General features: G+C 36.1%; 1 protein-coding gene across 1 annotated transcript in view; it reads left to right on the forward strand.

The window, feature by feature from the left end:
* The window catches only part of WDR72 (WD repeat domain 72), a 68,169-nt gene extending 57,985 nt beyond the window's left edge, over nucleotides 1-10,184 (forward strand). The window contains exons 10-13 of the mRNA XM_044665157.1: nucleotides 4,237-4,378; nucleotides 5,911-6,159; nucleotides 6,871-7,091; nucleotides 9,821-10,184. Of these exons, the coding sequence (XP_044521092.1) occupies nucleotides 4,237-4,378; nucleotides 5,911-6,159; nucleotides 6,871-7,091; nucleotides 9,821-10,024 (816 nt within the window). The 3' untranslated portion in view covers nucleotides 10,025-10,184. The remainder of the gene's footprint in view (nucleotides 1-4,236; nucleotides 4,379-5,910; nucleotides 6,160-6,870; nucleotides 7,092-9,820) is intronic.
* The last annotated feature ends 3,647 nt before the right edge of the window (nucleotides 10,185-13,831 follow it).

A 13,831-nucleotide genomic window follows, 5' to 3' on the forward strand; every position in this document is an offset into this window, starting at 1 on the left:
GGAGGTCAGTAGGTAGAGTGAAAGAGGGAATAATATGTATATAGACATTGCATAAAAACATTGCAGTATAATTTGGGGCCATCCTAATGTATTTCTACATATGAAATCCTCTGAAACTCAAGTTTTGCTGCAATTCGTTTTTTATTGGTAATTCTACAAATACTTAGCCATGTAATATCAGATGACCAAAAATCCAAAAAATGACCCCCCTCAAAAAAAAGGAATGATGTTTCATGTTGCTTTTGGACACATGAATCAATCAGCTCTGCTGATTCTATTATTTATGTGTATAATAAGCTTTGAGCTATCCTTTTATTTGCTGCAGATTTTAACTTATGCCAAGAATATTTTATTTATATTGAAAAAAATTTTGCTCATATTGAGAATTTCAAGATTGGCATAAATGAGTTCCTCTGGTAATAATATACTTCCTCTTTTATCACTGGACAAGGATTTCACATGTGGAGTACCAATGTTTATAGACAACTTTATGTTATTATATACTTATGAATATATAATTTATATGGGACTGTTTATAGATAATTTTATATTACATGTACTTATATAATTTATATGTCTATAAAAAGTTTTTAATTAAAAAAAGGTGATGGCACTATATTAACTTTCCCAACTCTACTACTGTCACTTGAAAAGGAGAAGGTGGTGATGTAGAACTGAGGGCCATTTTGTGTTTTCCTTTGTTTCATTGTTTGCCATGGCCAAAGAGTTCAGCGAAGGAAGCAGGTGACTAGTGATATCCATGCTTAGTGTGGCTTGGCCTCATGGAGCAGACACAATTTGTTGCCACTCCATAATCAAAGCCTTTTCTTATTCTTTACTGATCTCCTTTTTCGATGACCTAAATAAGGTCACCACCATATTGTGAGGCTTTGGAGTAGGACTTCGTGGAGGTCAGAGTTACCAAGATGAAAATTAAATTAAAACATGTCCTTGACTCTTAGTTCCTGATACATTCCTTGCCATTTCATTCTCTTTTTAAAAAAAAAAGTTCTGACATGTTTAAAAATACATAAACAAAAAAATACCATACAATCAGATTCAGGAAAGGAGGCAGTGTAGGTAGTGAAACTAACACTGGGTTTGGCATATAAGAGGAGTGGGTTGGTGGCTCAGTGGATAGTGGGCTAGGTCTGAAGTGAGGACTGGCCTTCTTGAGTTTAAATCTGGTCTTAGACACTTACTAGCTGTATAACCCTCAGGAAGTCATTTAACACTGTTTGCCTCAGTTTCCTCATATGTAAAATTCATTGGAGTAGGAAATGGCAAACCATTCTAGTATTTTTGCCAAAAAAACCCAAATAAGATCATAAAGAGTTGGACACAAGTGAAAAACAATTGTCATATAAGAATCTGGCTTCTAATCCTAAATATGCTCCTACACTATCTATGATACCTATATGACTAAAAGGAAACTTATTTAACATTTTAGCTTTGAATTCATTCATTTGTAAAATGAGAATATTAGATTACATAATTTCCTTGGTTCTTAATAGCTCCTGATCTGTGATTCTATAATTTAAGAGGCACATATTCTTTTGTGGCACTGAACTCTGTGCTGTATAATATCGAGTAAGTATATAGTTCCTATTCTAGGTTTTGGAATAAAGGGGTGAACAGCAGCCAAGTGAATGAAAATGTAATAGATATTCAAAGAGCAAAAGACAGACACTGAAAAAAGCTTTTCTTCTATACAAAATCACAGTTGCATACAAATTAACAGACACAGTGAACTAAATTTATTAAAAAAAGTTTTACAACTTTTTCTATTAAAATTTTTGTTAATGTGTAATATGGACTTTTGCTGCATTCACTTGTTTTACATGTCTTTACACTCAGTTTACAATTTTGATCATCATTCTTCATCATAAAACTCCATTTTCATCACATTGTACATTAAGTATACTGTTGATTGTTACATTTTTTTCTAAGTTTAATTTTGAGTATATATTGTCTATACTTTTGTTTTATGAAAAAAAGTTTTAATTAGTATCTTTTGTTTTTACATCGCCAAAAATTTCATGTTACCTATCCCTTCAGGGGAGCAAAAAATTTAGGGAAAAAAGGTAATTATAAAACTAATAAGGGGGGCAGCTGGGTAGCTCAGTGGAGTGAGAGTCAGGCCTAGAGACAGGAGGTCCTAGGTTCAAACCCGGCCTCAGCCACTTCCCAGCTGTGTGACCCTGGACCCTGGGCAAGTCACTTGACCCCCATTGCCCACCCTTACCAATCTTCACCTATGAGACAATACACCGAAGTACAAGGGTTTAAAAAAAAACCAAAAAAAACTAATAAGGGTGGGGAGAACAAGACAATACAAAGATTGTAATATTTGAAATGCAAAAACCAGAAAAGATGAAGAATTTTCATATTATGTCCCATGTTTTTTCCCCTTGATAAAGAAGTTTATATCAGGCAAATTCCCAGGCAATTAAAGCATTTTTATTTCTGTTTTTAAAAATTTCTTATCCTTTTTCTATGTATAGAATAGTATTAAGTTCTGTAACAGTATCCTATCAGCATACAGCAATTCCTATAATTCTGGAATGATTTGACTTCCCAATGTGTTATTTTATTTATCCTAATTCATCATTTCCTCAATGAAGAGAATACTTCCAGAATTGTGAAGAAAAATATTTCCAAAACATTTTAGAGGGGTTAGATGTGTTAGTCTGATGAAAATTCTCAGATCTTGGAGAGTTGTTTTTGACATAACCTTGGAAAAAGGGTCAATTTCTTCATCTTCTTTGGTTTTCTACTTTCATTATTGCAGTCTTTGTATTGTCTTGCTCTCCCCACCCCACCCCCATCCCTTTTTCATAGCAACAGTTAGCAGTGTTTTTAAAAATTACCCTCAACATTTTTTCAACTTTAAAAAACTTTTATTTTGTTGTAGAGGCATCAATAACAACCCCTTCAACTACCAGGTCACTCAAAGGTCTCTGCTTATTTTCTAAGGATTAATTGGGCTGTTCTGCAAGAATAGTTTGTCACTAGATTCTGTTTTTTGTTTTCAACCAATTCTTTTTGTTGCAAGTCTTCCCCTTTCATTGTGAGCCTAACTGGATCCTTGAAATGCTTGACTTAAATCAGCAACTGATACAATATCTCTAACAATAACTTAACTTACTTAATGCTTTTTGGGAGTTATAACTTTTGCATGTTTCCATAAAGCAATACCAATTCTTAAAAATCATAGTTAAAAAAAGTAGGATGGGGCAATGAAATGTTAACTGATCAAATTGGGGAAAGTCATCAATACAATTTTATCTGTATATATGGCTGGTGACCCTATACAGATCATTTTGATTTGTAAGTCTGAATCTAAAAGAAATCATGTTAACCTATTTTCAGATTTTTGCCTGTTACTTAACAAAAGAATCCATTTTTATACTCAATTCAAAGTTTTGCAAATTTAAATTGCTTCTTATTCCTACTTCTTGGGAGGACTTAATGAAATTAATTCATTTAGGTACAAAGTACAAGGACTCTGGGATTTGGGAGCACTTGGTTTTAGTCTTGGCCCTTCTAAAGCACTATGTGTCTCTGGATTGATAATATGTGGAGGGATTCAATTATGTCTGTTCTAGTTTTTCAGTTGGTTCATGTCTAGATGAGTGCAATGCAAAAACAAATGACAATTCTATGTGAACCAGGAATTCTGATAAGCAGAACTTAGCTAGCATATTTATTCAAAATGATAACAGTTCAGGTCATTTCAAGATCCTGAAGTGCCCTCTGAATCATCAAGGAAAAATTGTTTGATATCAGAATTAACTGATTGTAGTTTACCTTTTTAATTTCTTTTTCACTCAGGGTCTGAAAAGGTCATCCATAGAATATTTGAGGTGGAAGCTAGTCTTGAGATTTTTCCAAGCCTCTCAGCAATCACTCTTTAGATGCTATATTTACAATATTTGACCTGTTATAATTAGGATATTTCCTCTCCTTTTGAGAACATTAAAAACTAACTAGTGACTGAATTTTTTTGGTATGATACCCAGAGTTTCCATTAAAACTGGTCACATCCTTGTTTCAGTTACAGATTAAGGTTAGAGATTTCAAGAGAATAAATAAGACATTTATGCAAGAAAGTTAGTCTGTGTGTTCACCTCTTCTTATCTCTTTTATTCTCTACTTACCACAACCATGGCTATCATAAGTTTCTATACTTTGCATTTTCCCCATGTGTAAAATTTTAAATTATTTCTGATGCAGAGCTATCCATTTGTTATGGGCTATCTCAATGAACGGAAGGAACCTTTCTATAAAGTCCTCTTCTCAGGAGAAATGTCTGGAAGAATCACTTTATGGCATATCCCTGATGTTCCAGTATCAAAGTTTGATGGTTCTCCTAAAGGTAAGAAAGGTTATTCCTTTTACCAAATATGTGAAATGTTTGTTTCTGAAACTGGGGAAAACTGGATCTTTCTGCTTGATCCTGCAAGTTGGAGAGGAAAATAGGGTGGCAGAGGGTGATAGCTAGGTTGCTCAATAGATAGAGTTCTAGGCCTGGAATCAGGAAGACCTGAATTCAGATTTGACCTCAGACCCTTGTTAGCTTTTGTGACCTTAATCTGTTTGCCTCAGTTTCCTCATCTATAAAATGAGCTGCAGAAGGAAATGGCAAACCCCTCTAGTATCTGCCAAGAAAACTCCAAATGGGTTCATGAAGAATTGGACCCAACTGAAACAACTGAACAACAAGAAATGGTGTAGAGGCAGATGGTGATTTTAGCTTTTCCAATGGTTATATATAATAGACCAAGGTGTAGCATTGAACATGGAGTTGGGAAGACCTGCGATCTAATCCCACATCAGCTGTCTGAGCCTGAGTAATTTAAAATTTACTTTAAATTAAATTAAAATTCATTTTAGTTCTCTGAGTCTCAGTTTCCTCATTTGTAAAATAAAGCAGTTGGATTTGATGAGCTCTAAAGTCCCTCCAGTTCTCTCTCTATAACTATATGATCTTAGAGTTCTAGTCAATTTTGAAGTATTCAAAGAAGCAGAGAAAAAAGTTCTGGTTTTGGCATGAGAGGACAAATGCAGGTTTTGTGTCATATTACCTCTGTGAACTTAAACAAGTCACTTCATTTCCAGGTCTTAAGTTTCCTTAGATGTATATTATAATAAGGGAGTTTGGACTAAATGATAGCTTGGGTCCCCTTTCTGATGTATGATAATGAGTACTTTAAAATGTTCTGGGTCTTTTAAAAGTTTTACTTAAATCTCAAAATTGATCAATAACTCAGAATTCAGGGTGTAAGATGGCCAGGATCCAGGTTGTCATTGAACTGCAGGTAATATAGACCACATAGAGTATCTGTGATAGCTACTAAACCTCAAATATTCAAGCATTTTGTCATTTTCAGATTGAAACTTTCCCCAGAGTAACCTAACATCAGAGGTCAGAAGCTTTAGAATGAGAAGAAACCTTAAAGGTCACCTAATCCAACCTTCTCATTTGACAAACAAATGGCTACTTAAATGATTTAGAACTGGCATTTAAACCTAAAGTTCTTTATTCCAAATTGATTCCATAGCTTTCTACTCCCATACACTATAACTCTATAACCCTTCTCATCTTTGGCTAAGTCAAGCTGAAAGCTCCATATGTTGTTCCTCAGAGCCAATTTTATCATCCCATGATTTTCTCAAATATCTTCAGTTGCTCCAGTCCACCATGGATCTCCAATGATGCCCTTTTAGGATGGAAGACCTTGGATTATAAGGGGAAATATGGTTAGCCAGTTTGTATGAAGCTATTGAGTAGTTAGGAATTTTTGGCAGCCCCAATGACACATTGACCCGGTTCTTTCAGTGATTGTGATGGATTTTCATACTCAGAGTTTTTTTTTAAATTCTTCTTTCCCTTTGTACTCTTTTTAGAAATACCAATAACTACCACCTATATCCTTCAAGATAATTTTGACAAGTATCACACTATATCACCCAGCATTATCGATGGTTTCTGTGCATTTGAAGATGGAGATGGAAGCCCAGCAGTTACTTCATCTATGTTTATTCCAAGTTTTGACAAATTAATATGTGGATGTGAAGATGGGAGGATCTTTATAACACTAGCTTTAAATGCAGCAAAAGCAGGACTTTTGGAAGATAATGCCTTTTTTAGGAAAGGTAATTGGTTGAATTCATTGAACAATGAATGTCAAGTCAAATCAGAGGTAATGTTCCATGCTAAAAAGAGGCACTGTTGTTGGAAAAGCAGCTCAGTGTCTCAGTAGATTGAGAACCTAGAGATAGGAGATCCTGGATTCAAATTTGGTCTGTGACAATTCCTGACTGTGTAACTCTGGGCAAGCCACTTAGTTGTCACTGCCTAGCTCTTATTGATTCTAAGATGGAAGATAAAGATTTAAAAAATAAAAGAACCACTGAGTTTGAGCTATCCAAAACCAGTTGGTTTCCAAGAGGTGTAGCAGGCAGCTGGCCATACCTGGTACTTGTCAATAGTTTTGTATAATTTTAATCAACTTTTTGATGTTGTAGTAACAGTTCAAGATTGAAAATTAGTAGATTTTGAGTAATAAGTTGTGAGTTTTGTTCCTTGTTTTTGAAGTGATAACTTTCTCACCTAAATGGACCCTTTGCCAAAAACAAAACAAAACGAAATGAAGAACAGACCCTCAGAGGTTTTATTTTATTTTATTTTATTTTTTGTGGAGGGGAGAGGAGTAGTAGGGGATGAAGCTCAAAGAGTAGGCCATGAATTTGGCCATGGTACTCCTTTTCATAAAAACAGACCCAAAATAAAACTTCCAAAAAAAAAAGTCAAGCCTCATTCTTGAGCTAGTAGAAAATATCTAATTTTCTTCTTTCTGCTTTCAGATTCCCTGCCTTACAAAGTTCTCAGAGGTCACAACAAAAGTGTTACTTCCTTACTTTATCCTCATAGTCACTCATCCAAATTAGATCAGAGCTGGATGGTTTCTGGGGATCAAGAATCTTGTGTAATCTGGTGGGATATCTTTACTGAAGAAGTTTTGCATAAATTCTTTTTGAGGGCAGGTGCAGTAACAAGCCTTTTGATGTCACCAGAAATCTTCACAGTAAGTAAAGTGGGAAAATAATCACTCAGTTATTATTATATTTTGAATTGCTTAAGTTTTCTTTTTAATTTAGTTTATACTTGCAACTTAAGAGGTTTTGTTTTAGTTGAGTTTAATAAACAAAACTCCATTATTCTTTTTTCCCTATTTGTCTTAGAAAAAGGACTTAATATCTGATTTAGGTTTGAAGCTAATTACAACTTTCTGTGATACAGAAATTCAGCTTTCACAGAGAATAAAGATAATCAAATAGAAATATGAAGAACCGATTGTTACTTATCAACTAAAATAGAAGAACCAGCATTAGTTTAAAGAAAGGAAATCCAGGACCCCTATTTAAGTTTCTAGCCTTACAAATCTTACCTTACGAATTTTTACCACTAGCAATTGGCTAATTTACTGATTATTCTCTGATAACAAACGTTGTAAATGACAATAATATTAGCCCATATTTGTGTTACATTTCAAGGATTTATGTATAGAATCTAATAATAATGAGATAATCATAATCAATGATGATAAGGAAAGAATGAAAGAAGTACTGGAAACTGTATATTCTCAGTGAAAAATAAATGTCCTCTCTGATCTCCATCTAAGGTGGGTGGTCTCAGCTGGTAGAATATTTACAACTCTTTCTTCAATTGTCTGGACTGGTTCTCCCTCAAGTCAATAGTGGGCTCTCTCTGAATCTCCCTTTCTGTCTCTCTGTGTCCATCTGTCTGTCCATCTGTCTGTCTGTCTATCTGCTTCTTTCCCCATCCCTCTCTCTTTCTGAGGTGGTTTTCTTTGAAGCAGTTTCTATAGTCTTGTGCCAACCCTTTCTTCATATCTGTGTCTCTCTGGAGGCTGTCACTGTTCCTTAAACTCTCTTTAACTGATCCTCCTAATGCTGGATAGGATGGTTTTTCCCTTTAGATGGAATATCTCCTGTGCTCAATGGCATGGTCAAATTTATAGTTGGGGTCTCCTACATGGGCAACTTATAAACTTAAAATTTATGACATTTCTCCAGAGCTTGGTTATCTTTACCCCATTCCACCTCAGGACATGGCTTGTTTTTAACTCAACCTGTAATGTTGCCCCTTCTGATTTATTCAGAATGATATATATATTTTTAAACCCTTACCTTCTGCCTTAGGATCAATAGTATGTATTGGTTCCATGGCAGAAGAGTGGTAAGGGCTAGGTAGTGGGGGTTAAATACTTGCCCAGGGTCACCCACCTAGAAAGTGTCTGAGGCCACATTGGAAACCCAGGACCTCCTATCTATAAATCTAGCTCTCAACCCACTGAGCCATCCAGCTGCCCCCTCAGAATGATATTTTGTAAGGATCACTGCATGTTTAACACTTTGTTAACAAAGATATCATTACATGTATTATGGAATCTGCTTTCTGCAACTAAATATCAATTATGAGGTGGGGAGTACATTCTCTCCTTATAAATAAAAATAGGTTAAAAATATACTGAATACTTGTAGAACCTCCTTATTCCTCCCTGTAAATCCAGGGCAGATATCAGTTGTCATGTGCTGTTAATCCTACTCCACCCCAAGCCTTTGATCTCTGCAAAACTAAGTCCATGTTCCAGATTACCATGTCATTTTGTGGTATCAAGATGTCTTAGTTCTGATCTGAAAATTGTCCCTTCCTCTGTCAAGCCCCCAGCTTTTCCTCTTGCTTTGTTCCCTTTTTCCATGATCCCTGTGGAAAATATTTAAAATTAAGTGAAAGCATAAAAAATTAGATGATTCTTTGCTAAATCTCAGATATATTTTGACAGTGCCCCTAGACTTAAGTTATATTCAAGTTATGCAGTAAGGGGTAAATAGCATTTTATGGAGTGATGCTTACTCTGTGAAGTTATTGTTATTTCGCAGATTGCCTATATGTAGTTGGAAATACCAATTGGTCTTTTAGACTATGGTCAACTCATGGAATAAATGATGATATTATTTCTCACATTTTTGTATACATTGTAGCTTACAGAGAACTTTCTTTATGACTAAATAATAAATAATAATAATAAATATATAGGTAGTGCCTATATATATATATATATATATATACACGTATATATAGCTAGATAGATAGGTAGTGCCAATGAGTAATATTTCCATTTAATTGTTAAGATAAGTCAAACATAAAAAAGTTATACCCAAGACTATCATCATCTCTTGTGCCAGAGCCCATAGTAGAACATAGGACTACTGACTCTCCAGCATGTTTTGTGCTATATAGATCTGTGAATAGTACTATCTTTTTTTTTTTTGAGGCTACAAATGAGAAATGCTGGTTTACGTTAGGCAAATCTTACCTAGACTGAATTTATCAGTGTTAGTTTGAGGAAAGGGAGTAAATGAATTTTTTGTTGTTGTTGCTTATTTTTATTTAGTTCTTGTTATTTCTGTTGGCTTTATTTTGTCTCAAATTAATGAATATTTGTCAAGTTTTTTACTTTAGTTTACCATAGGATCCAAACCAGAAGTTTCCATTGTGATCTCTCTCTATTTAATAGAGTTTAAGATATTATCTTGTGTTTTCATATTCTTGCCATAGCAATTTGAGCTGACCAGAGTAAAAGTTGTATTACAAATAAGGGTTTAGAGAAATTTTTCTTGCTAATGTAAACAATGTATGAAAATAAAAAAAATACAAACACAAAAACAAAATCTATTAGAAAAATCATACTAAATTAACTGCTACAAAATATTGTCATTTGTTTTCTAGCTGAAAGATCATCACATTGTGTGCTGTGTATGCAATGACCACTCGGTTATACTACTCCACCTTGAGGAAAAGACATGTCTTTTGAAGGCTCAGAAGCACCTTTCCCCTGTGACAACAATAAAATGGCACCCTGTAGAAAATTTCTTAATTGTTGGATGTGCAGATGATTCCATTTACATCTGGGAAATTGAAACCGGTAAATAGCATTTAAAAAAAATTCCTCATGACTGTATTTTTTCCAAGCAGATGACAAGGCAGGAAGACCAGTGAAGTAGCAGTAATGAAGTACAGCAGGCCTAACCTTTGGAATTTTTATTTTTAGTACAAATGGGCTGTATTTAATGGCTTCCAATGAAGCTGGGTGCGCCGATAATAAAATACAATAGCCTAAGTCAGATCCTGACAAGCAGATGATTAGCTGACATTGCAGTGCACAGAAATGAGCGGATATTTCTGGAAGCTATAAATAAAAACATAAGTTATCTACTTTAATTATTAACAAGAGAGAAATTTAGTGTCCTACTCATCTCAAATTATCATTAGAATCTGCCTTCTTCAGCACACTCACAAGCTCAGCAACCTTTTGGGCTAATTGATGATTTGTAATAATGGAATTTAATTAATTGCAAAGCTGACAAAAGTCCAGTTAGGAAAGCTGAGAGTTGGTTGTTCTTACTGAACTTTGTATATCCTAGATGTGAGAAGCATGGGAGATGACAATTCAAAGGGCAGGGCATGTTTCATTTCAGCTTTTAGGTTATCCAAAATCTTGGACTTCTATGATCAACAATAGGTTGTTCACTCATTTTAAGCAAATCCTGGGAGCATAACAGGAGAGGCAAGATAATTAATGAATGTGAGCAAATGAGTTGTTATAAAAGTACATTTCAGTGAAACTCTCACATGAGTTTTTATTGATTAATCAGTCATGGTTTTATGTTGAATACTATTAACAGAAGGAATGGTTTATACCAGCATTTCTCAGACGAAGTTCCATGTGACTCTGCTGTTTCCAATGGTTGTACAAAAGGTCCAGAGATTCTGACAAAATTTCCACCTCTTAACTCAAGAGCTATGTTCTCTGACCAAAATGAGATTGTGCCAGATTGTGGATTTTCCTTCCTTTTACAGTAAAGATCCTTTAGGATCAGTATTTGAGAAAGGTTAGTCATAGCTGGGTGATAAAATGTTATTCATCCCAGGTTATAGACCCTTACTGTAAATTGCCCAGCCCAATTTCCACCTTCCCCATTGCTTCTTCACTGTCTGATTCTTACCAAAATATGAAAGATGTGTATAGCACAGTCCTGAATGCCTCGTCTTTCATGGTTATCAATCCTAGTGGATAGAGTTCCTCCAATGGTTATTGAAATTGCAATCAGAGTGGCTCATGATTTTGCTTGTAGCTTTTGTAATATACAGAAATAGTCAGCCATTTTCTGTAGGTACTAAAAGCAGTTTGTCTCTTTAGAACTCAGAACCTGGCAAAGCAGCCTTGGGCATGTGCCAATCTGACAGTTGGGACAGGGGTATAAATTGAAGTGCACAGACCCCTCAACCCCACTTTTACTTCTTTTTTCCTTGGGTTGGGAGGCAGGTGGGTGTTTGCTGTCTGGGCCCTCGGAGGAGGGAGATTTGGTAAAGGCAGGCAGGCAGGGTTAAACCTATATTGCTAGCCATATCAATCATCTTGATATTGGTAAGGCTGAGTTTTATTATCCTACAAGAACATCTTATCAAATTCATCAAAATCTACAACAGCCTCTGACCCAAGGAGACTGTCCCTGGGCTCAGCACCAAACAGATTCCATATTTATTTCAGAGTCAGAGGGAGACCCTCAAGGTTCCTTTGAACTCTGCACTCAAGACATTATATTTAAATAATATTATAGCTTATTATACTTTAGGCAAGATTAATCAGGGTTACCTATTTCCCTCTCTCCTACTCCCAGTTTCCCTTTCTGTCAAATTACCCAAGTAAACCCATTTAATCTCCAAGCCTTTAGTAATTATTTAAGACTGAAACAACTTACTTTCAAGACAACATCCTTCAATAAACATAGTCAGATCCTGGTAACAGTTTAGCTGATCATTTCCAGATCAGGCTAGTGCTAAACTCATTGACATTGCTAAAGTTTCAAGAAATCAACTTTTACTTCCTAGTTACCTCTAAGCCAACAGACAGGCAGGAGCTGTTACTAGGGTTTGTGGTTAAGCCTGAGAATTCTAACCTCTTTTAGGAAGCTTTGCCAAGCTGGTGTGGGAAGCAAATTTCTGCTCCCATATCTCAGCTGAATAAGAATGCTTCCCTTGATTTACCCAACAATAAGACCTTGACCTCAGGTGGTCATAGCAATTTTTATATTTTCAATATATTTTAAGCCTTAAAATATCATGAAGCCAAATGAGTTCTGACCCCATAACTGCAATGATTCCCTTTCTCATTTGCCTCTGTAATGCAGGATTTATGCAAGATTTCTTGCATTTGCAAAATTACCCAAGGCAATCCTGTCAGTTAGGAGAATGGAACTTTGGCCCAGCAGGTGCCAGTCTCAAGACCTGACGGTTTGAGCTGGGACTCTAAATACCCCTGCAGGACCAACCTGGGGGTTCTGATTTCCTTGACCTCACCCAGACACCCAGCTACCCCTTGGACTTCCCCTTGGGGACCCCTGGAGAAGGAAGGGAGGTGGAAGGGAGTTTGAAGGGAGGTTGGGTTGTGGAATGTGGGCAGGAAATTAGATTAGGTCAGCCTAGCAACAGGGACACCCCTAAACCAATTCATCAACTTCATCTGTCTAGCTTGTGGGCCACTTAACATCAGGGCAGTGGAAATTATCCCTGGCTGAGGGGCTGGTTCCCTCAGCCTGATCTTACCTTCTAGGTCCATTACCAACTCTGGCCAGTCACCCTTAGCAACAGCTTCTCCAGACCCTAAACCCTCTTTCCTCAGTTTTCCCTTCTGTGTTTAAATAAACCCTTAGCCTGAAACTGTCAGCTTCTGTTGTTATTTATAACATCATCCTGGGCTAAGGGGCTGAGGAGAGGGGAGAATAGCAACCACTTGACTCCAAAGGAAGTGCTGGGCAAGCATCCATTTTGTTCAGGAAGTGTGTGAGCTTCACTTCCTGTTGAGTACTGCTTTCACTCCATCAGGGAGGGGTTCCTCACTCTCCACTTTAAAGGAGCCTACAGATAGCAGGGAGACTGACTGGGAATCATAGCTCAGGCTACACATCCTTGGCAATCTCAAATCACCAGCTACAGTAGTTACAGGCTCCTTGGCCAGGTGACTCACTTGTACCACCAGCTCCCCTGTTATCAGCCACATTACCCCCTTTTTACACCTCCTAGTCACCAAGTTTCCTTCAAATATTAAAGTTCTACTCACTTTAAGAGTCCCCTTTAATGCTAATCTTTTCCCTCTGCAAATCATATCTAATTTATTCTATATGTATCTTATTTCTCCGTAGCTGTTTACATATTGTCTTCCCAATTAGACTGTGAACTTGAAAGTTGGGACTATTTTATACTTTCCTTCATATTTGCAGAATTTAACTCCATGATGGCAGGTGCTTAATGAATGCTCATTGACTAACTACATATGAAACCAATTTAGATCATTACAGCATAATTATATTTAACTTTATAAAGTATTTTAAGGTTCACAGAGTGCTTTATATATGTTATGTCATTTGATCTTTGGAACAACCCTGTGAGATAGGTGTTATTATTTTAATTTTATAGATGAGAAAACTTAGGTGTAGTTTATCTGAGAAAGGTTTAGTGCCTAACCAATATCACATAGCCAATAAGTATTTGAGACAGAATTTGACTTCAGGGTTTCTTGACTTCCAAGTCCACTCACATCCATTGCATCACTTGGCTACTTTTCTTTTCCTGCTTTCCTTCCTTCTTTCCTTTCTTCCCTCTCTTCTTCTTTCCCTTTTTCCCCTCCCTCCTTTTTCTGTCTTCTTTTTTCTTCCTTTCTTATATCCTCCCATCCTTTAA

This window comes from Gracilinanus agilis, chromosome 2 (assembly GCF_016433145.1).
Source record: "Gracilinanus agilis isolate LMUSP501 chromosome 2, AgileGrace, whole genome shotgun sequence".
NCBI lineage: Eukaryota > Metazoa > Chordata > Mammalia > Didelphimorphia > Didelphidae > Gracilinanus > Gracilinanus agilis.